The sequence below is a fragment of the Fragaria vesca genome, linkage group LG1, assembly GCF_000184155.1.
Source record: "Fragaria vesca subsp. vesca linkage group LG1, FraVesHawaii_1.0, whole genome shotgun sequence".
NCBI lineage: Eukaryota > Viridiplantae > Streptophyta > Magnoliopsida > Rosales > Rosaceae > Fragaria > Fragaria vesca.
Window position 1 is genome coordinate 16,257,766 of NC_020491.1, and position 21,593 is coordinate 16,279,358.

Here is a 21,593-nt window from a genome sequence, read left to right on the forward strand (position 1 = left end):
CTGTATAGTTCTTGTGGTTTGAAATCAATATATGTTCAGTCCTTGCAGTTTTATTTTAATCTTAATGGTCCTTAAAGTCACGATTTTTCATCTAAATGGTCCATCTGTCAATTTTCTTAGTTAAATTGCTGACGTGGCTATTAAAAATTACAATGTCTTTAACGACCACGTCAGCAATTTAACTGAGAAAATTGACGGAGGGGCCTTTTGGATGAAAAATCATGAATTTAAGGACCATTCAGATTAAAATAAAACCATAAGGACTGAACAGATGTCGGCTTCAAACCACAAGAACTAACCAAATTTCAATTCTTTTTTTTATTTCGACACCCATGTTGCAATATGGTATTAGATCAAGAACTGAGAGATGTAAGCTTCTTTTCGTCCCTGGGTATGAGGGTTAATTCAATCCCTGATTTTTGTTTAATTTCAACCATTCTCATCAACTTCCTACCTCTGCTGAAGTAAGCTTAATTATGACTTGTTTTTTGTTTAAGATTTAGAGGGATACACAAAGTAAGAAGATCCTGGAGATTTCTGGCTTAAAGGATCCGCTGTATCCAGACACTATTCAATCTCCTCCATATCAGAGAACACTGACGATGGACATACTTTGGATTACAACATGTTGTGGTCTAAATAATGTAAGCACCTATTGCAGTTACTAAGCAAGCTTCCTCGAGGAAGATGGAGAATCACTGTAGATATCCCTACTTTACAATCTTAATGTACAGCCTACAGTCTTGAGCTCTACTACTTAACTTGAGCTATTATCCAAGCATTCAATTAAGAAGCTAAGATCGTACCAACCTATTTTTAGATGTGTAAATCGCTGACACAAGATTTCACAATAGGAACATTTCCTATCGTACAAACAAGGACAGCAATAGCACCTGCCTAAACTAAAGTGATATTCAGCAATTAGGGAGATATTTCAATGGGGCATGAGGACAGTCTTTGTGACGTCTGAGCCAGGCGCAAGGAGTGACTTTCTGATGTCTGAGCCGGAGGGGTGCCCTTTAGTCTCCTCACAAGCAGCCATGCATCAGATGACAGACAGCCCTGATTCATCTCAAGGGCAACCGGAAGATCAGAGCCTTTACTCATCTCAATGAGTATTATCCCCTGAAACATTCATGTCCCAAGATAATGAAAAAGACTGAATTAACTACAAAAAATGTATAACCTCTACTAGCAAATTGGGTATTACCTCGAAATTTGATAAGAAAACTTGGAAATTCTTCATATTCGCCTTCATTTTAGACACTACAGCCTTATCTGGGGAAGAAAGACGGGCCTTGACAGCCTCAGGAGAATGGCCTATCCTTTTCTGTACAACCTGAAGGGCGCAAACAGTCAATTAACCTAACAAATTCCAACTGTATATTATCATCGATGAAACCCCAACACGAACTTACATCGTGATCAATGAGAATCTCTGATATCATACCGCCATCATCAATGTATGCCCGGAGATCATATTTCTGCTCATATTTGAAAGACTTGACGCCAGTCAAACAACACTGAAAAAGTGGGTACTCGTATCAGTATAAACAATAACTATAAACCCGTTATCCCATAGATATAAATAGGGAAAATATAGAGTTATATGTACCTTAACCTTTCCTCGTACAGATTGAATGTTACTGGTACCCAACCTGAGAAACAAACTAGATAGGTAAACAAAAGGGGGTTCTCGCTCTCCAAGCAGTAGGAGTGGGTGCTCCACCTCATTCACGATATTGGTATCCTCTTCATTCATAATAGCATCCGAGGATGGGTGAGTTTCATCCGCATCAACCAAATGGATATCATCATCATCATCATCATCCAAAATTGATGGATGAGACCTATGAGTTCTACGGCTAATAGATACAGGATCAGTGTCAATGTCCTCTTCAATATCCAAAGCATCCTCAAAAGGTAGGTTGGGTGGGTTAGCAATGGCAGTATTAGGCACTGGATTTTCCCTCGTAAAAGGAACGATATTAATATGGAGTCTCTGAACACCAAGGTCACTAGAAGATGGGTTGGGTACAGCATTTTCTCTGCTATTGGGAATAGAATCCATAGACATATCATCATCAATAATAGATGATGGATGATAAACAGCATGTTCTGCACGTAGAGGAACAGTCTCTTGGGTATTTATCGGAATGCTATTTCTACCAGCACCTGCAATTCAGGAAATGATGCAAAAGAATCAATGTAGGGAAAAAAGAGGGAAAGCTTATAATATTATAAGCTACACTTCTGTCTCGTTAGCAGCACTGACTTTCAATTGACACGCAGTTACATATTCAAACTGGAGCTTTTATCTTAAATTCTTATATATAGCTTTTTGACAAACATTCTGGGTGACCCTAATTTCACAGTTAATAGATATCAATGAGAAATTCTGACTAGACATGAGCTGTTTTTCTGTAAAAAGCCCTCTACGTTGGCACTAAATGGCACAGGAAAATAGCAACATATATACCTTGGTTAGACGCCTGAAGGGGGGTTGGGGCTTCCAATGTGGAAGTATTAGCCTGTCCAGCAACATGAACACCATCAGGAGGCCACCCGGCAAGGGCTGCCCTATTCGCTAGAGGAGGAACTAATCCATTCCTGGTTCTGCAAGATATATCACATACTATCAAACTTATATGCCAAGTATAAAGAGTTGAAAGACTGATTATAGAATGATCTACTAAGTCCAGTATCACATACTCGGAGCAATCATGAACACAAAACATACTTGGAGCAATTATGAACACAAAACAAAATCAGGAAATGGCAAAACCAGGATACAATGAATGCTTTAGGCAGAAAAGTTCTAAAATCACAGCAGTACTGAGATACCATTATTTATGATTGGAAATGAGTAGTGACATGATCAGCAGTATGTTCTAAATCTCTAATATCATTAATGTATATGCAACTCTCCCAATTACCTGTTTCCCCTTGGTGGCTGATTCACCTCATCAACAAGCCTTTTTCGTGCCGCATCCAGCTCTTCAACAAATCCTCCCAGAACTTCTAGAGATTGAGGGACCAGCATAAGAAGTCCATGGCGTATATGTACATTGCACACAACAACCTAGAGTTTAACAGGAAAAATCTTGGTTAGAGTCAGACGAGCAAATAACAAATCTAACAAGCCTTATATTCAACTCATTTATCTCTGTTGACATTAACACATCTCATTAGCACAATTGAAATAACAAAACAAGAGTAGGAGAAACCTTCAATCCAGCAGGAGCCAAAGCATCAAGGGCCTGAATGGGCCTGTATTCCATGCCGAAAGCACGTTGGACACCATCGGTCATGGACAGCTTCAGGCACCTTTTGTGTCCAGCCGAGGCTTTCTGATACCTGATCTTCAAAGGATTGCTAATGTTGACAATTTCATCAACCTGCAAAAATAAATAAATAAATAAATAAATAAAAATCAGGTTCAGCTGTTATAATTCAATTAGCAGAACAATTGAGGTTTTACCTGCAACACATAAGGTCCAGGAAGATCAACAAGATGAAGAGAGGCCACATTCTGAGGGAGCACACCACCTCCGGAGAGATTCATATCCGAAACCAAAAACTGCTCGAAGCAGAGCTTGGCCTTCGCCGCCGCATCGAGGTTTCGAAAACCCGGCACGGATTGCTGTAGCCCCAAAGCGCAACCATCCAACCACTCCCGCTTCAGCCTCAAGCCAAGTCCCTGGAGAAACTGGCCAATCGGACAACCGCCGGAGCTCGGTGGAGGCGGCCGTGGATTATGGGATTCGGGAAACTCAGGAGACGGCGGCGAGAGGTTGTCGGAGACGTCGATGAACTCCTCGTCGTCGGAGGAAATCGGGAGTGGTTCGGAGGGGTAAGGGTTCGGACGGGCTTGGGTAACGGGTGGGTGAGTCACGGTGGATGATTGCGGTGGCGGTGCTGCCTCTTCTTCGCCGGAAGAGTAGCTCAGCCGGAGTCGTCTTCTTATCATTTTTTGGTTTTGCTCAAATTTAGGGATTTTTGGAGGGTTTTAGATACAAAGCGGTTCGTTTTTGAAACTTTGGGCGGTAAGGGTCTGATTCGACCCGACCCGATTATGACCGACCCGGCCCTATCTTAGAAAAATTTTCTGATTCTTTTTTTAATGCAAATCATTAGATTTTATTGAAACTGGTGCTAACACGGCTATTACATACTCATCCGCTACCATTTCCAGATAGACAAGAAGCTGTGAGGAAACTAAATAGGAGTAAACCTCTCATGTTAAACTATTTGCTCCTAAAAGCCATAAACATTTTCTCACAATGCGATAGCATTTAGTTAAAAGATTGGAGCGCACAATTGTGGTTACAAAAAACCCTGTCAATTCATTTGTATCATTAGCAGGACATAAGCCCTCAACAGTTAATACCTTTTTTTGGTCAAAATTTATTGGTAGTATGGTATTACATAGGACTTGCAGCAGCTGGGATAATGACAATTTAAAGCAGAAATGAAAGAACACCACATAAAAGCTCAAGCAGGTGTTTTTTTATTTTTTATTTTGTGGGAATAAAGCTCAAGCAGCTTATTCCAACATACTACATATAAATCTGTCACCTGACAGACACAACTTCTCTGCTTTTGTAACAACATCTAGATAGAGAGGACTGAAGCTTTGAGATGGACCGTAGAAATGAGGGAAGCTATTGGAACCATCAACAACTTCATAGACTAATCCTTTGCCCAGCTGCAACAATAAATCAGGATAGAATTAATTTTCTTGAGATTACACATGAAGAGAAAGAGGGTGAAAATGAAAACAATACTGCAAGTGTGATCAAAGTGAGAGATACATAAAAAGAATCTAAGATAAAGTTATAACAGATGGGTGTTCGAAAGGAGATAATGGGAAGAAATAAGGGGAGGTATAGTGTCATAAAATTCCCTTGAGTGGCGCCTACCGCCTAGGCGGACTCAGCGAGCCAGGGAAATGGGACCGGCTGGGGTTACATAAATGTTCATAAATTTACTTAAACTTTATAAGTAGTCATTATATACTTCAAAACCTTTTTTTTCTATCTTTTCAATCGATTATAGTAGTTTATAAATCCCTCCATTTTGCATGTTATCTTTCCCAATGCAATACAGTTTTTCTTTTAGTGTTAAATATGCACTTATTTATATGTTGCATAAATACAAATTAAAATAAAATAAAAATCTACCTAGGCCCCTCCCCACCGCTCGCCTACTGCCTGGCAAGTTTTAAAACACTGATTGGAGATTGGACAGCCATAGTTTTCGTCAATATAGGTTACCAGTCTCAAATTGCTTCAACTTGGGGAGTTTCTTGTGAGGCTAGCATAAAATGGAGTCTCAACAACTACCAGTGAAAGCCATTTTAACATTCATCTTGGCTCTTTAATTGATCATGCAAGAGGTTGCTGAATGGGACTCAGACTGTAAGATCATTCAAAAAGACACATGAAAAAGGAAAGCAAATTTAGCAATTTTCTGCCCAAGTCTATTTCTTTTTGAAATGTTTCAGGGGAAGCTTGTATATTCATCATGGTGAACCAAAATATAAAGAACGTTTTCTGTAACTTGTAACCATATAAGGCTCCCCTCGACTAAAAAGAAGTTGGTATCTGACTTGGTTCAGCTCAATTAATAAGGGATACTTGACTTCTTAACATTCAAGCACGTTCCAATCTGCACCTCAGGCATATTTATTCTCTATACATGCTTTCGCAAAACTTAATTCCACGACTCCTCAGTTTACAGGTAACCAGGGTAGGTGCAAGCATGGGACTGTCACAAATGTAGTTCCACAAACAAACCACAAACGAACTCTCATGGAGAAACTAGCTAAAGTTATGATATCAAGTTTCAAGGAAAGAACTCAACTTCACTGTTATTTATATTGACGACAACCTTCTGAATGGTGTGTAATTCTGTTAATATGTGAATCAGCTACAAAATTATCTGTTCTATGAATTCTGATCCATGGCAAACTAGAATGAAATATACACTAAAATGGTATTATAGTTTCCTTTACTAATTAACACCCAAATACACTAAATCAATACTCCTAGAATTGTAGTCGTAACTCATTTCCCAACTCTTGCAGCACAGAGTTAAAGCAAATACATAATACACAACAACGTACCTTTTTAGCATCAATTTGTAGCAGGTAAAGATCCACCTTGATGTTGAGAAAAAAATTCTGCAAGGTTGATTGTACCTGAAATGACAGCCCCATCAAAACCCACCCAGAACATATGAGCTATTGCATTTGCACCTATAAGGTTCTTATGTATGATTTCCCAAAGTCCCTAATCCGAGAAATCCTCTACTTCTGAGGTGAGAATTATTATAAGAGATTGAGATGGTAAAGATAGACCTGAATGAGTTTGCTGAGATGAATGAAGCCAGAATTCTTGTCAAGCTCTCCACCAAAAGTGGACCCCGAGCTCTGCAACTCTTGCCACTCCTCACCTCTGCTGATTCTGTACACATATTCTTCTTCCTTACCATCTTCTTCCCCTTCAGCCATTTCTAAAATTCAAGATTTGACTCGATTGGATTCAACGAGAGAGTTAAGTAGCAGAAAATTTTGGGCTTTTGTCTTGGGCCCATAATTGGAGCCCACATAAGGGCAGAGCATAAAAGATTAACCTTCCCACGCGTCGTTTGAAACCTTGAAAATTGAACCTAGCTGTACTGTGAAACATGGCCACAATGATGAAACCAGGCGCGATTTGCACCTTTAATTCTCACCTGAAGGAGCTTCCTATTTTCGATTCGAGCTCGCTCCGTCCGAGCCTCAGAAATTCTGGGTTCAATCCCCGTAATGTGAATCTAAAACAGGCCAGAAATGCGTCACTTGTTCCCGTCATAAGAGCCCAGGCTTACCCTGGTTCGTGTTTTCCCATTTCTCTTTACCAAAAATAATTCTTGGGTTTTGAATGTTTTCTCTGATTTGGTTCAGAATACCGTTTGGGTATCTCTGATTTTGAGTTCTGTGTTGTTTGCTCGTAGATTATTTCCCGGACTCCAAGTTTTACAAGGTGGAAGCAATTCTAAGGTGCAGAAACTACTCTTTATTTCGTTATTCCATTCATATGTTTTCGTTTTGATTCATTATAGGTCCTGCATGTCGGTTTTTATGAGCTTATTGGGTTTGACTGTATCTGATTTCTTTTGCAATTTTGTGGGACGAGATAGGCCTTGGAGAGTTCCGCAGGTTTCTACGGTAAGTAAGTGCACTATTGGCATTGCATTTATCATATAACGATGTGAAATCTCAAACACTATACTGTTCCTATCTACTTGCATGTTTTGAATACATACTCTCCATGTCTTATGAATTCAAAAACCAATAATAGTGGAGGTTGTTAAACTTTTGGTATTAGAGCTATGCAGATTTTGCTCAGATACATTGGTGTGATAGTAACATCATAAGCCTTCATTTCAGACCAAAACAATACCCTTCAATTAATTGTCTCCAGGGTATAATCGCATAACATACTCCACAACAATTTGGTAGCCCGAACCTTCTACCAACGATTATATATCAACCCCACTGTCACTTCAGAGTTGTGCATGTCAAGGCACCAACGCTGCTCTTCTAGTAATGTCCATGCTATTCTCATCATGTTGATGCCACTATTATTCTCTTCAGTTTATCTCTGCCATGCTAATTGGCTGTCTGTCGTGCAACATCTTCTTTGGTGAACAATTGAAATATAGAACTAATATGATTGAGAAATATGAAAGAATTAGGCCTTTGCTTGAGAATGATGTCGGATGAATTTTTTGAAAGGAACTTATGGCTATGATATATGATTCTCTTGTCCCACATTTTACCTATAATCTTGTCACGGTGAACATCCCAACTAGCTCTCTCTGATGGCTTTAGGCAATACCTCGCAGCATGCATGTTTCTCTGATTATTGATCTGTATTACTGTTATCTATATAGCAATGATGTAGTATAAGCACTAATATTTTAACTCCTTTTGGTGAAACACAAAGGCCCTGCTTAAAATCGGTATCCGCGGTGTTACCATATCTGATGTTCGGGGCTTTGGTGCTCAAGGCGGTTCGAAAGAGAGACAGGGCGGTATGTTTTTGTTTTAGCATGGATATTTTTATCTTCATTTCAATGAGAAGTAACAGACCTATATTCCCCCTTCCCATAATATCTGTTGGTCCTTATTTGTTCTCCAACTTTTTGTTTCTTAATTGTCATGTCATAATCTTCTTCTATTTTATTGTAAGGTTCTGAATTTGCTGAAGACAATTATGTCGCTAAAGTTAAAATGGAGATTGTAGTGAGCAAAGACCAGGTAAGTATAGTCTGAATATATTTTAATCATAGAAATGAGATCATCTTGAAGCTAAGTTCATTGACATCAGTGACAGAACCCTTCATGATATTATTATAGGTTGAAGCAGTAGTTAGCAAGATTATTGAGGAGGCAAGGACTGGAGAAATTGGTGATGGCAAGATCTTCTGTAAGTCTCAAAACTTCTTTATTAGTTGTAAACTCAACACAACCAATCTCCAATCTGAGATAGTAAACCCCTAAATCAGGTTTACTATCTAAGAGTTATATGGATGTGGTTTGGTAACTGTTTGTTTAACATGATCAGGACTTGGTTTGTCATGCTTACAATTGTTTGTTTTCTGTTGGAAATGTTATACTCTGAACATGAAAAATAATTATGTAACTTATACAGATGGCCTTCTTTTCAAAAAGATTTGTGCTATCCAATATGCTATTTGTTGAGGCATGTCCGTCTGTATACACTTGTCATTGATCGATTTGTTAAAAATCTGTCGGTGTGCCGTGGTTGTTGGTTAGCTAGCCTAACTGATGCCGTAGTGGTCATGTGCTCGAATCTCACTGACCTATGTATGGGTGGGCTGGGTTGAGGGATTTTAATGATTATTTTTTTCTTAAAAAAAAATTGTTGAAAGTTTGTCCATAACCCTAAATCAGGTGTAATAGATTACATTATATCATCCTTTTATTTCAGATACTATACCTGTCTAAAATTTGAACAGTAGTTTTTGTTAAAACTTAAAAGTCAGGCTGGTAGCGAAAGTAACAATTTTACAGAAGGCCGATCAGTCTTCAAAATCCATATTTTATAGCTGCAGTGCTTCTCATTTCTAAAACCTAAAACTCATGGAACATGTCATTTTTTCCTGAATCTCTATTAAACATCTTGGTGGGTGTAATCTTTTGTCAAACTTCTTAAAGGTTCAATATCTTGTGCAGTGGTGCCAGTTGCAGATGTAATTAGAGTTCGCACTGGTAAGGTTTTTTGCCTATGTTGGTCTAACTTATGGTTTAGGTGGCCATTTAAATTTTAATTGCTCTGAAGAACATCTATAATTTTGCTCTGTTATCTGCGTAATTTTCAGGGGAGCGCGGAGAGAAGGCGGAGAAAATGACAGGAGGGCGATCTGACACAGTCCATGCCTCTGCTGCATGATCCATTTGGGTTGAACTTAGATATCACATTTGAGCATCCACTTTTCCCTTGTATATCAGAGCTTAGAAGACTTTTTTTTGGTGTGTTATGTGGTTGGAAGTGAAAAATAAGGTGTAATACTAGTAATGTAGCTTCTCTCTAAGAATGCAATCATTGGAAAATATTCTGTAGTTCTGTTGCAATAATGTAGTTAGCTAATCGGTAATCCCCGCTTATGTATTAATCAAGAAAAGGATTGCAAAATTTCTTCGTCCCCTTGTAAACTTTGGCCTGTAACAGTTTGGTCCCGGTCCCAGTCCCATTGTGTTTTCATTGACATGTGGATTGTTAGTGAGTCGTGACTTGGTTGATAATGGATTACCAGACGAATTACCTTCAATCGGTGCATTGACTTAAATAGTGTAAATACTAATTTTAGATGAATAGTGAGTTAGCAGTACTAATTTAATTGGCAAATCAACAATTGCTTTTACTGAACGAGTGAAATTGCTCTAAGAGTTCTCTTCCATGTAAGACGGACCTATAACTCCTTCTAAATTTTATCTTATGCTTTATCATCCTTTCTCTCATCTTCAATCGAAATCACACAAATAGTGTCGTGTCATTTAATCTACTAGCTGCTGAACTGTCACATTTTTCAGAAGCAGACACACCTGCGTATGATCGGAAAAAGTCAAAAACACCAAACTATGTACCGCCATGTATTCCGATCATGATATCATATTTCACATAATTCAGGAAAAAGAAAAAAAACAGAAAAATTGAGCACAGTCCAAAAAACACCAAGACATTATTGAGTTTTATGCTATGCTCCGCTCCGCGTTGCTTTGAGGCAAACACCGAATCAAAATGTTTTTCATTTTTGTGATAAATCTTAAAAGAAAAGAAAAAAAAAAAGAATGTATATATTTTCCTGATTGGGGCTCTTCTCCTCTATCTCTGGTGCTCTATAAATACAGAGATCCTCAGAAAGGCGTACGTATCGGGTTGAAGGACAGCTCCTCTCCTCTCCTCTCCTCTCTTCTTAGACACACACCGAGAGCGGAAGAGCCGTAGATCTCTCCTCCTTCCATTTCCCTCAGGTAATTTCCCCTCTCCATTTTCCTCCTCCTCAGATCTGCACCCCAATTCAGATTTCCCTTTTCCCCATTTCACTTCAATTCTCATGATTTGCTCCGATCTCGATCTGATCTCTTTGAAAATGACTGTGCAATTCGCGTGATCTGATTTATTTGTGTAGTTACAAGATTGTTTTTTTTTTTTTGGTATGTTAATTTTGTGTGGGATCTTTAGGTGAAAACAATATGGGGCTGTCTTTCACCAAGCTTTTCAGCCGTCTCTTTGCGAAGAAGGAGATGCGTATACTGATGGTGGGTCTCGATGCCGCTGGTAAGACCACCATTCTCTACAAGCTAAAGCTCGGCGAGATCGTCACCACCATTCCCACCATTGGTAACTAACACACCCCCTAAACCAACTCAATTGCGCTCTTTTGTTTGTTTCCTCTGTATTAATTGTTTTCGATTGTGATTTTTATTTGGTTAGGATTCAATGTGGAGACTGTGGAATACAAGAACATCAGCTTCACTGTCTGGGATGTTGGGGGTCAGGACAAGGTATGGACATTTTATTATTATTATTACTTTTTTATTTTTTTTTAAATGTCACTAGCTTTGGTAATATACATTTACCGGTAAATGTTGATTATTGCTCTTTTTGATTTAGTTTTTTTGATGCCAATTATTTAATTCACTAGTGATACATCATTGTTATGTTACAATGATTTGTATTCTTTCTTGAAGAAACTCTTACTTTTAGTTGCTAGAAGGCCTACAGGAATCAAGTATAGGGCTGCCCTTAACAGAGATATGATTCGAGACTCTAGGCCATGGATCAAAGAGATAGATGGCCTCTTAACCAAGAAATAAAGTCTGAATTTGTGATGATTGGATTTATGACAGTTCAGCAATATTTTCATTATCTGCACTGAGAAATGTGTAACCACTTCGAATAGGAATTTATGTTAAGAGGTTGTGTGAATTCTGGTTCCAGTGGTTGGAGCTCAAGTTGGATTTACTAGTAATTGATTTATTTTTTCTTTTGGGAAGGCTTTCTCTTATGGACTGCAGTGTTGGTTTTTGTTTTGTTATGATTTGCACACTTAGTTCATGATATCTGATAAAATATTGGTGCATATAGATGTTATTTTCGTGTTGATTTCACTAATCTCAATAGCCAGTAAGCTTGTTACAAGTCATATACTCAAGTACCTTTATAGTTGATTGTTTCTATGGCTGATGGCTTTATGATCTAAAGGTTTGTATATTACCTTTCCAGATTCGACCCTTGTGGAGGCACTACTTCCAAAACACACAAGGACTTATATTTGTGGTTGATAGCAACGATCGTGACCGTGTAGTTGAAGCTAGGGATGAGCTGCACAGAATGTTGAACGAGGTACTCAATACAGTTTTTGTTACACGCATGTTAAAGAGTGGGACAATACATAGCATACTAGAAACTTGTGCATATAATTTGTGTGGTTGCACTTTTATGGCCTTTTCAGGATGAGTTGAGGGAAGCTGTTCTGCTTGTATTTGCTAACAAGCAAGATCTTCCAAATGCCATGAATGCTGCCGAAATAACTGATAAGCTCGGCCTTCACTCCCTCCGTCAACGCCACTGGTAAATTTTAACACAGCCTCCATCTCTTGATATCTACCACGCAAACAAATCTCTCGTGTAACTTCATATGTTATTCGCTGCAGGTATATCCAGAGCACATGTGCTACTTCTGGTGAAGGACTGTATGAGGGACTGGACTGGCTCTCAAACAACATTGCAAACAAGGTGGGTTTATACTCTAAACATACTGACTTTGTCAATTGTTCAATATTACTTTTCTAATTGTGGTTGTCCTTTTGTTATTGCAGGCATAGATTGGCTTAATTTGAATTGTGTTCCAAGTGTGCTGTAACACCAAGTTGACATTTGATCCTTGGTGTTCAGCTTTTGCTACTGTTTGAAGTACCTGTTTACCATGTTTGTGTTTTCTTTTTGCACACTGTCCATCTTTACCTGTAGCTTAACAATAATTCATAGATTCTCACTCTTTTTTCATGGTATCAACTCGATAGGTTTGTTTATTGATAACTTGCTTTGTGGAAGGAAATAGCATCATTTATTTATTTTTCTAGTTTAACCCTATTATTCCCCCATCTCGTTTTACACCTATATAGAACAGTAGGACTAATGAATTATAGATCAGGACCTGGTCTTGGCCAATAACCTATTTATGTTAATATCCTGGGAAAATGGTTCAAACAATGTCTCACTGTTTAGAGAAGCAAAGCTTTGGTATCTCACATTCAGAAAACTTCAAAACAGTATCTCACGTAATTCGGTATTTAGAGTCGTTAGTTCCGTTAAAAAATCTGACTGTAGCTATTTTCAATCATAAAATGACCAATTTACTCTTACGTTTTTTTATTTTTTTTATATAACAAAAAGAGAAATTCGTCATTACTGTATCTTATCTTTTGTTCTTTATAAACTTTTGTACTTTAAATTTTGAAAACATCAGAATGGTGCCTAAAGTTTTCACCCCAATCTAATTTGATGACTAAAAATGGTTGTCGTCGGTTTTTTTAACGGGGCTAATGGTTCTAGATACCAAAATTCGGTTAAGGTAAGAACATGGGATAGAAGGTAAGATACTAAAGCTTTGTTTCTCTAAAAAGTGACACTCTATGGACCATTTTTCTTTAATATCTTCTAAATGGAGGATCAACACATAAAAAGGCAAGAAACTGGTCTTGGCCGTTACGCTTGATGGTCTATGAATGATGGTCATTTTAACCTTTGACAACAGCCAAAGTGATTGCTGCAAATTGAATCACGTTTGTGGTTATTGCCGAGATTGTTGATGATCAATGTTGATCTATCCTCTGGCTTTCACAATATAGCGCATAAAGTTCCCCAATACAGTAAGAACTTTAGCCAAAGATGTGTAAGGAAGTTGGAATCCGCCATATCTTCATGATCTTCCTTTGGTGTCGACTGGGCTCAAACTCCCAAGCTTTAGTTCCGCTCCGGAACCTCTGCATCCAAGGTTCAGATCCAGAAGCTTCCTCGTTCTGTCTCTTTTTCGTCCAAACTAGCGAATCCGATCTCAAATCTTGCATTATCAGCTGGAGGATGACAGTTTTTTCCTCAAAGACGATCCTCACTTGACTGACGTCCTCTAAAACTTGTCAGTGATCTATAATTTTTCTAAATGAAGGGATGGTGCGACTGCCCTCAAATCTTGATTAATGAAACTGTCTAATACAAGGGGGGAAATGAAGCCTAAACCCATCGGTGACGTAATAGAAAGATCACTAGATACATAACACGAGTACATATTGTAATGTTTAATAATGCAGTTTTCTTATTATGTTGTCATTGAAAACAATCTTGACGACACTTAGTTTCATCTTGCCACTAAGAGATAGAGACCATTTGACCAAACAAAAAGCACTCCGCACATAAGTGCATAGACCGGCGCAAGGTTATTCGCACCCTACCAAATAGTGATAGAGTATTATTGGCGACATAAAGCCACAACGGTAAAATTAAAATACAAACAAGCAAAAATAAAACTAACATGAAATTAAGATAGGTTAGGCCCAGATCTAAAACCCAGGGAAGGCCCATAAAATGGACCCAACCCCAAGCCCATGACCAAGCTCAAATCTCAAACCAGAAGGGGAGAGACAACCCAGCCTCCAGCCAAGCTCAGCTCAATCGCCCTCCAGCCACCACCGGCTGTTGATGCAGTGGATTATCGTTGGAATAATCCTTGCACTTACAGATCTTGACAATAAGGGAAAGAGATAAGAAGACAAGATTTATAGTGGTTCACCTTGACATCGGTGGACAAGGCTACATTCACTTAAGATTTTATTATGTGTTGGGTGCCTTGGTGGCTCAAAGTATTACAAGTGTTTGTTGTTGTGTCATGGGATCCTTTAATAAGTGGGAAGGAGTCTCATTTTATAAGGGAAGAAGGCACCTTCCTTTACATTATCTTCAATGTGGGACAAGAGCCTCATTTCTAGTCTTCAACTGTGCTTGAGGAGACATGTTGGTGAGGCCGGAAAGGTGACTTCTAGGTAAGCTTTTGGTGACTTCCGGGTACCGTTGCGTAGCTTGTATGTTAAGCTTCAAGATGTATGTCATTGTTGGGTCTTGTTTTGGCTTGTGGGCCCACAACGAAGGTGTTACTTATGCTTGGTGTCATAGTATATATACTAACCATGCCAATGGTGTACCAACACCGGCAGCCCTCCAATTGCCCCGCACCACTAATCTCGTCGGAAATCCATTGTTTGACAACCGCCGACGTGACGACGCCCAACCCGGCCCGATCGAACTGAATCCAACAACGACACCCTACCCTTCCAAGCCTCCGCCTCCACAAAAAAGCTACCACCCAGCCACCATCGTGCCCCAAACCCTTGCTTTCGTTCTACTATAAAGTGTCGATCCAAAGCGTGGCCATCGCTTTAGCCTCCCTCCTTCTCATATCCACACTCGTCACCACAACTCGTTCCATCGACGTTGATCGAGCTCGGCTTCTGCAGACCCATGCGGGAACTGATAGTGACCTGTCCGACGATGGCGAAGGAGTGCGTCGCCGGACAAGATGGAGGCCATGTCGCTTTCTTCTCTCCCGCTAGGGTTTTTTCACTGCCTTGGCAAAAAAGCAGATTTGTCTATTAAGGTAATCTATACTTTGTGAAGTTGAGTTTACATGTGTTTAATTTTTAATGTGATATCCTTTTTGTTTTAGACTTCTCATATCCATTCATTGCAACAAAGACGGGCACCCCGCCTGGGTAATGGGAAACACCACCCCCACCCCCGCATCTACACAGGGGTAATCCATGCCCTCTCCACCACCCCCCACATGAAAAATGCGGGGAATACTTACGGGTACCCTGTTCCTACCCCCGCTCTCATTTGCTCATTCATATCACGCACCAACCGCGCTCAACCGCTATTGTTACCTCTAGACGCAATCGCTAACTGATCACCACCTCAAAACACGCTAAGAAATCGCGCCGATCTTGGCACTAAGGCCAACCACCGTCAACCCCTAATTGGTCCCCAAAAGCAAACTAACCAACCCATCTTGTTACTTACATCCACACGAAGTGTTTGTGGTTACTTTAGGTTTTAAGGAAGACATTTTCTTATGGACTATAGTGTAGTTGAGAGCTTCTCGCATGGTGCGCGGACCATATAGCTAGGCCGCGGTAAATGTGCACGCATTCTTTGGGTTGAGAATTGCTGTCCCTCGTCTTCTGAAAAAAAAAAAAAAAAAAAAAGAAGAATAGCCATACATAATTCCACACAAATTCATAATCGAAGCAAACATAATTATAAAGATATACATAATATTATACAAATCATAGCAGCTTTTGGTTTATATATTGTGAAAAGAAAACATATTATAGGTTTTGTTGACACTATTAGTAATATAAACATCATTGTCACTACGAGAGCATACCTACCAAAGTTCCACTTTATTGTGAAATACTCCTCTTCCAAAAGTAGATATGGAAATCTCAACAAGTAGGGGAAATTGCATCCATGCAAATGAGGTAATTGGAATAGCGGCAAGCAGAACAACTAGAATAATGATCCATCTTGTTTCTAGCATTATGATATTGGCAGAAACAAAGGCCACCATCATAGAAGCAATGGAGAAGAAAAGGGTGGAAAGACCCATTACTAATTTTGTTGGCAATGACTTGATAAAATCGTCTTCTGCATAACGTGATGTCAAGATTCCCAAGAATATCACTATCGAAGTTGTGGAGGCAAAAAGTGATACCGAATTGGAAACTATAAAGACTGTAAACATCTTCCGACTTTTAAACACAGGCATGCCTGTATCTCCATTAGTTCCACCAGGGACCGTGAATGCTGAAGCAAACATCATTGTAACTATCAAAGCCCCTACAACTGTCGATGATGTCGCTATCTCTTTCATTTGCCTTTCTCCATCACTAAGCATTTCCTTGTGGTTTTTAGTAAACAATTCACGAGCTGTCATACGATCTTGATAATTTACCATTTCATGAACCTTCGGTGGTACAATACTCTCTACCTCCTGTATGGATACCATCGAATAATTAAAATACATATATATATATATATATATATATATATTCATTGTAGTGACTCCTAATATATTTTTTATCGGATAAACAATCTAAATACTACAACTCTCACTTATAGAGGGTAAGGCTGAAGATTATGTCACTAGACCAAATAGTCAGCCTTAATAACAGGTGGACTATAAATGATTCCGAATATGAGGATGAGTCTTCCAATAAGGCTCAGTTCCGAACCCTCTTATTAAAAAAAAAATTAAAAAAAAAAAACCCCGAAAAACAATAACAAGTTAACAAATAACAACCTTACCAATCAATCCTACACATGCAATAACCTCACTAATTAAGTCATACTTGCTATCTCTTATTACTTCCAACACCTCCCGACCCCCCGAGCACATTATTCTACTGGAGCACTCATTTTTTCTTTTTGAAAGATCCAGACTGAAGCATAATTGATAAACGGCAAAAGTTCAAGGTTGCAGTTTGTGTTGATCCATAATTGCAAGTTTGCAACGATAGAGGGAAAGTTTTACCTTGAACCATTGTAGTTCTCTCTGTAACTGCAACGCGGCACCTTGAATTTGATTAAGATGTGCAATTGCAATGGGGGATAAAGATCCTGCTGAATGTAGTATAGTGTTGCCTAACTTGTCACCTCCATTTACAATATTCTGTTCTCTAGCATGTCTCGGAATTGATCCAGATAGAAGGCAATATATTTCCTCTTGACGACACTCGATGGAATAGTGAAGTAGTTGTTTTCCCTTTCCATCAGAGAGCATGTATATTAAGAAATTCGCGTCAGACATCATCCTGACAAACTCAACATTCCCCCGCTCTATTGCTTGAAGGATCGCTTTTTGGACAACGCCCCCTTGCATTTGTTCAAGAGTTAAATCTCTTGTCGCTTGGGACATGAGTTGTAAAATTTCCAGAGTTCGAATATGGACCAACTTTTTTTGGCGAATGTGATTGACTCCTACGACAACATAAGTAGAAAAAGAGAAGGGAAGAAAAACAGAAACTCTTAAGTTTGACAGATAAATTGAAAGAAAAAGAGCAAAGCAATGTGATTGTATAGCTTACCTAATATCTCAAGGATACTGGTCATGAGTCTTTGGTAGCAACCCTTAACTACATCAAACATAAAAATGAAAGATATATTTGTTGGCAAAATGGAAGAAGGAATCGAAGAAAAAAAAAATCGCCTAGTGAGGATGAGTCTTCTTCAACATACCTGAGTGAATTATGATATTTCTCTTGGTACCCTGATCATCTTCTGTATTTACAACATTTGTAGAAATATCACTGCCATCAGAAGCTGAAGGTTGTATTTGTATACCTATAAAAAAAGTGTATGTGTACAGAAAGCATAGTACATTAGAGTATGATCTTAGATTAACACTGATTAAAATGATAGCACTTATTATATCAAGAGACAAAACACAATGTCTTATAAACTGTAATATTAACTGTTATAGATCAACTTTTGCCAGGGTCCGATGCGCGATCCGGTTAAGAACAGAGAACGCATACTAGTCAAGATGTATAAATTAGACTCTCCATTGTAGTTCTCAGCAAAAGCTAAGTTTGGGCATCGACGAATCAAATCCAAAGCAACATCTACAGTGGTGGAATGATGGAGACGAATTAATTAGTCTACCCAATAAAAAAAAGAATGCATGGTTCAATTATATACAGAATTTACAGTTGATCTAAAACTTCGGAGGCATAGATCATGATGATGACCCTAGCCTTCACACACACACACAATGTTCATTGTTTACGTTAATGCAACCAAAAGATCAATCAATAATATAATTACCAAGTTGATGCGAGTAAAAACAGCTAGACATAATTTGAGCCCCAGAGCGGCCATTATCTTCTTGCGTTAGAGCTTCAATTGGGGTAAGAGGGTACAGATAACGAACCATTTCCCATTTCTCGGCATAAACAGCGAAATGGATCGGAAGCATATTGTTGCTAGCACATCTGATGGTTACTAGTCTCTCATTCTTCTCAACCATGCATTTAGCCATTTGAACAAATCCCATTTGTGCAGCTGAAATCAAAGCTGTCTTACCATTTCCTAGTAATTCTAAGTCTTCTGCTGACATAAACTCCACCAACATTTTCACCACCTGTACCTGCCCTCCATAAACGGCACCGTGAAGAGCTGTCTGGCCTGTCGACAAACTTCTTGCTTTAATTACGTCTGGAGAAATATTAAGAATCTTTTGTACTCCATCTAAAGAACCAGTTCTTGCAAGAACAATGAAGAATGCATTGCGAAAGCCGTACTCAGGGATCAGTGGTTGCATGACTCTGAGAATAAGTTCGATCTCTGTATCATCACCTGCCAAATTAGGTATATATAAGGTTTAAAATTTTCTCGTTTTAGTCTATCTTTGCTTGCACACAAAGTACGTAAGATCTCAATTTAGCTTGTTACCTGGATCACTATTGAACTCTCTCCTGAAGTCTTCAACTGTCATCAAGGGCACTGGCGGCGTCTCTGCGGAACTAGGCGCATCACCAGCACCAACTGCACCGGGAATAGATCTCTCATCTAATTACAAAAAAAAAAACTGTGATAATTAGTTTTGTTTTTCAATGAAGAAAATTAGTTTTGTTAAAACTAACCAATGATGTTGTGGGCATCTGCAGGGGTGGATTCAGCCCAAGGCTTAACTCAAATTCATAATCATATGTTTTTTTTCTTAATTTCCCTTAATTTTCCCAATGCATAATCATCTCAAATTGGACAATGGATCTTACTTTTATGCGGTTTTGAATATATTGAGTCTGTAAGGTCTCAATTCCTTAGGTAATACATAGCATTCTTTTGGTGATGTTAAGATTTTTTTTTTTCATATTTTTGGTGATGTTAATTAAGAATTTTTTTCCTCGCCTGTAATCAATTAAACTGTAGTTTTAGATACCTAATGTTCTTTAGTTAGTTTGCGGTGGATTCTCTTATCACTTCAGTCATCAAGCTAGGGGAAAAAAAATTTCAAGCCCTACCCGGTTTCCAATCCTGGATCCGCCACTGGCCATGCATAAAGTAAAACCCTAGCTAATTAAGTAATTGGCAACAATATCCTCTAGCCTGGAAAACCCTAGATCCCCATCTCATCGGCCCCGACTGACAATATGCATAGATTCAAGATCTTAACTTGGAATTGTAGGGGTGTTCACCGAAAACACTTGAAATTGTAGGGGTCTCAACAACATCGAGACCCAGGATGTCGTAGTAAGATGAAGTAGATTCAAGGTAAATTGGATGCACTCATGAAACAATAATATGCTCCAACTCATTTTGAAGAACAGAAAGCACTTTGGTGCGTTTGAATGAAGTGCTATCCTCATAGGAAACTTATTGGAGGCAGAGATCCCGCATTCAATGGCTTCGGGATGGTGATCGAAATACTGCATTTACTTACCGTGAAGCCTCTAATCGATGCAGTCGAAATAGAGTAAAAGGTCTAATGATTGCAGAGGGTAGCTGGACTACTAATCCTAAAGAAGTTGAAGAACTTCACTTCTGGTCGATTACTATGAAAATATTTTCCAGTGCAATGATTCGGATCAGAATGCTATTGAAACCAACTTGAATTCATTAGCTACTAAAGTGACTGAGAATATGAATTTGGAGTTACTAGCTACTTACACAAATGATGAGATTAATAAAGCTTTGCTTCAAATGCATCCGTCTAAATCACTAGGCCCAGATGGAACGTCCCATTGTTTAGTCCAAAAGTTCAGGCCAATTATGGGCACTGATCGATGTTTGTGTGGCAGTTAGAGAGTTAATACGTACAAGAAAAATTTCCCATGAGTCAAATTTTACTCATCTGACTTTGATTCCTAAGATATAATTAAGATCCGAAATTGGCATCGAACTATAGACTGAATGCTCTTTGTAATGTGGTCTACAAAATTGCTTCTAAGGTTTTGGCAAATAGACTGAAGCGCATCCTCTCATAAGTGATCTCTCATCTTCAAAGTGCATTGTTCCGGGTTGCTTAATCTCAGATAATACACTAGTAGCTACTGAAGTGTTGCTCACTTCATGAAAAAACTTCGTCGTCAATCTCAATGTTTTCTCACTGAAACTTGATGTTTCAAAGGTGTACGTATGACAGGCTAGAATGGAGCTATTTCGAAGCAGTCCTTTTGAAACTGGGTTTTTGTCGACATACATGGGTTAACATTGTGTTGACGACAGGTAAATCGATCAGTTACTCAATTCTGATTAGTGGTACTCCCACTGGTTCTATTTGACCTACTAGAGGGATTCGTCAAAGGTGACCCTTTATCTCCATATATATTCATTTTGGCTGCAAAAGGATTATCTTCTTATATATATGCATCCCAGAGGCAGGGCTTAATCAAAGAAATTTCGGTTTCTCCTACAGCTCCCACGATTCAACCCTTACTTTTTGCAAATGATAGTTTTTTGTTTGGGGAAACTTCTATTCAGAATTCAGGAATGTCACGCTTTTAAACAGATCCTATCTACTTATGCAAAGGCATATGAACAATGTCACATCCCGGTTCTTAAGTCAATTTGCGGTTATTTACTTTTGGGTTACTTTGACCTTTTACTGTTTTAAGTAACCGTTTACTATTTGACACTTTAAAAGTTGACTTTTTCTTTCGTTTGGAATTTGGGAAAACTTTCTTCATGAAAGTTGCACTACCAGGACAAGCACTTTAGCCGACGAAAAATTTTCGTCGGCCTGTTATCTTAATTCGTCGGCTAAGATCTTAGCCGACGAAGGCTCGTCGGCTATAGTGTCGTCGGGAAAAGCTCGTCTGTGATGACTTTAGCCGACGAAATTTTTTTTTTCGTCGGCTATAGTCCCACAGTTAGCCGACGAAAAACATGTCGTCGGTTTTTTTTCCAGACTTTAGCCGACGAAACAATTAATATATTCGTCGGCTAAAGTGTGTAATAAAT

The 21,593-nt window shown here is 38.8% G+C and overlaps 5 protein-coding genes across 5 annotated transcripts in view; 2 read left to right on the forward strand and 3 right to left on the reverse strand.

Annotated features, from left to right (window-relative positions):
* Nucleotides 1-782: 782 nt before the first annotated feature.
* On the reverse strand, nucleotides 783-3,970 carry LOC101297884. The gene is made up of 8 exons (XM_004289382.1): nucleotides 3,482-3,970; nucleotides 3,228-3,398; nucleotides 2,937-3,082; nucleotides 2,480-2,616; nucleotides 1,616-2,175; nucleotides 1,419-1,523; nucleotides 1,211-1,339; nucleotides 783-1,125 (listed from the first exon to the last, which is right to left on the reverse strand). The coding sequence occupies exons 1-8, from the start codon at nucleotides 3,968-3,970 to the stop codon at nucleotides 922-924; spliced, it is 1,941 nt and encodes a 646-aa protein (XP_004289430.1). The 3' UTR covers nucleotides 783-921.
* Nucleotides 3,971-4,320: 350 nt separating this feature from the next.
* Nucleotides 4,321-6,532, reverse strand: LOC101300390. The gene is made up of 3 exons (XM_004288327.1): nucleotides 6,362-6,532; nucleotides 6,128-6,202; nucleotides 4,321-4,708 (listed from the first exon to the last, which is right to left on the reverse strand). The coding sequence occupies exons 1-3, from the start codon at nucleotides 6,512-6,514 to the stop codon at nucleotides 4,547-4,549; spliced, it is 390 nt and encodes a 129-aa protein (XP_004288375.1). The 5' UTR covers nucleotides 6,515-6,532; the 3' UTR covers nucleotides 4,321-4,546.
* A 74-nt stretch (nucleotides 6,533-6,606) lies between these two features.
* LOC101297379 (nitrogen regulatory protein P-II homolog) lies at nucleotides 6,607-9,841 on the forward strand. Its single transcript, XM_004288316.1, has 8 exons — nucleotides 6,607-6,877; nucleotides 7,000-7,045; nucleotides 7,186-7,213; nucleotides 7,995-8,082; nucleotides 8,241-8,308; nucleotides 8,408-8,477; nucleotides 9,248-9,283; nucleotides 9,394-9,841. The coding sequence occupies exons 1-8, from the start codon at nucleotides 6,691-6,693 to the stop codon at nucleotides 9,462-9,464; spliced, it is 594 nt and encodes a 197-aa protein (XP_004288364.1). The 5' UTR covers nucleotides 6,607-6,690; the 3' UTR covers nucleotides 9,465-9,841.
* A 558-nt stretch (nucleotides 9,842-10,399) lies between these two features.
* On the forward strand, nucleotides 10,400-12,597 carry LOC101297087 (ADP-ribosylation factor-like). Its single transcript, XM_004288315.1, has 7 exons — nucleotides 10,400-10,546; nucleotides 10,758-10,916; nucleotides 11,010-11,080; nucleotides 11,802-11,921; nucleotides 12,031-12,149; nucleotides 12,233-12,314; nucleotides 12,398-12,597. Exons 2-7 carry the CDS (start codon nucleotides 10,769-10,771, stop codon nucleotides 12,401-12,403), a joined length of 546 nt encoding a protein of 181 aa, XP_004288363.1. The 5' UTR covers nucleotides 10,400-10,546; nucleotides 10,758-10,768; the 3' UTR covers nucleotides 12,404-12,597.
* Nucleotides 12,598-15,909: 3,312 nt separating this feature from the next.
* The window catches only part of LOC101314411, a 17,595-nt gene continuing 11,911 nt past the window's right edge, over nucleotides 15,910-21,593 (reverse strand). Inside the window, exons 3-9 of the mRNA XM_004288289.1 lie at nucleotides 19,083-19,199; nucleotides 18,456-18,986; nucleotides 18,104-18,253; nucleotides 17,868-17,972; nucleotides 17,717-17,764; nucleotides 17,164-17,609; nucleotides 15,910-16,623 (exon numbers count right to left, since the gene is read on the reverse strand). Of these exons, the coding sequence (XP_004288337.1) occupies nucleotides 16,018-16,623; nucleotides 17,164-17,609; nucleotides 17,717-17,764; nucleotides 17,868-17,972; nucleotides 18,104-18,253; nucleotides 18,456-18,986; nucleotides 19,083-19,199 (2,003 nt within the window). The 3' untranslated portion in view covers nucleotides 15,910-16,017. The remainder of the gene's footprint in view (nucleotides 16,624-17,163; nucleotides 17,610-17,716; nucleotides 17,765-17,867; nucleotides 17,973-18,103; nucleotides 18,254-18,455; nucleotides 18,987-19,082; nucleotides 19,200-21,593) is intronic.

What these genes read in the sequence shown, in the direction of transcription:
- LOC101297884 (XM_004289382.1), bottom strand. Translation starts at nt 3,970, where the DNA reads ATGATAAGAAGACGACTCCGGCTGAGCTACTCTTCCGGCGAAGAAGAG. An exon ending in CAGCCACCAAGGGGAAACAG is followed by an intron (nt 2,617 to 2,936) that starts GTAATTGGGAGA and finishes TATATCTTGCAG; the next exon opens with AACCAGGAATGGATTAGTTC. An exon ending in AGATTCTCATTGATCACGAT is followed by an intron (nt 1,340 to 1,418) that starts GTAAGTTCGTGT and finishes TGCGCCCTTCAG; the next exon opens with GTTGTACAGAAAAGGATAGG.
- LOC101300390 (XM_004288327.1), bottom strand. Translation starts at nt 6,514, where the DNA reads ATGGCTGAAGGGGAAGAAGATGGTAAGGAAGAAGAATATGTGTACAGA. An exon ending in ATCTCAGCAAACTCATTCAG is followed by an intron (nt 6,203 to 6,361) that starts GTCTATCTTTAC and finishes CTGTCATTTCAG; the next exon opens with GTACAATCAACCTTGCAGAA. An exon ending in TACAAATTGATGCTAAAAAG is followed by an intron (nt 4,709 to 6,127) that starts GTACGTTGTTGT and finishes TTATTGTTGCAG; the next exon opens with CTGGGCAAAGGATTAGTCTA.
- LOC101297379 (XM_004288316.1), top strand. Translation starts at nt 6,691, where the DNA reads ATGGCCACAATGATGAAACCAGGCGCGATTTGCACCTTTAATTCTCAC. An exon ending in AAGAGCCCAGGCTTACCCTG is followed by an intron (nt 6,878 to 6,999) that starts GTTCGTGTTTTC and finishes GTTTGCTCGTAG; the next exon opens with ATTATTTCCCGGACTCCAAG. An exon ending in AAGGTGGAAGCAATTCTAAG is followed by an intron (nt 7,046 to 7,185) that starts GTGCAGAAACTA and finishes GGGACGAGATAG; the next exon opens with GCCTTGGAGAGTTCCGCAGG.
- LOC101297087 (XM_004288315.1), top strand. Translation starts at nt 10,769, where the DNA reads ATGGGGCTGTCTTTCACCAAGCTTTTCAGCCGTCTCTTTGCGAAGAAG. An exon ending in CACCACCATTCCCACCATTG is followed by an intron (nt 10,917 to 11,009) that starts GTAACTAACACA and finishes TTATTTGGTTAG; the next exon opens with GATTCAATGTGGAGACTGTG. An exon ending in TCCCTCCGTCAACGCCACTG is followed by an intron (nt 12,150 to 12,232) that starts GTAAATTTTAAC and finishes TATTCGCTGCAG; the next exon opens with GTATATCCAGAGCACATGTG.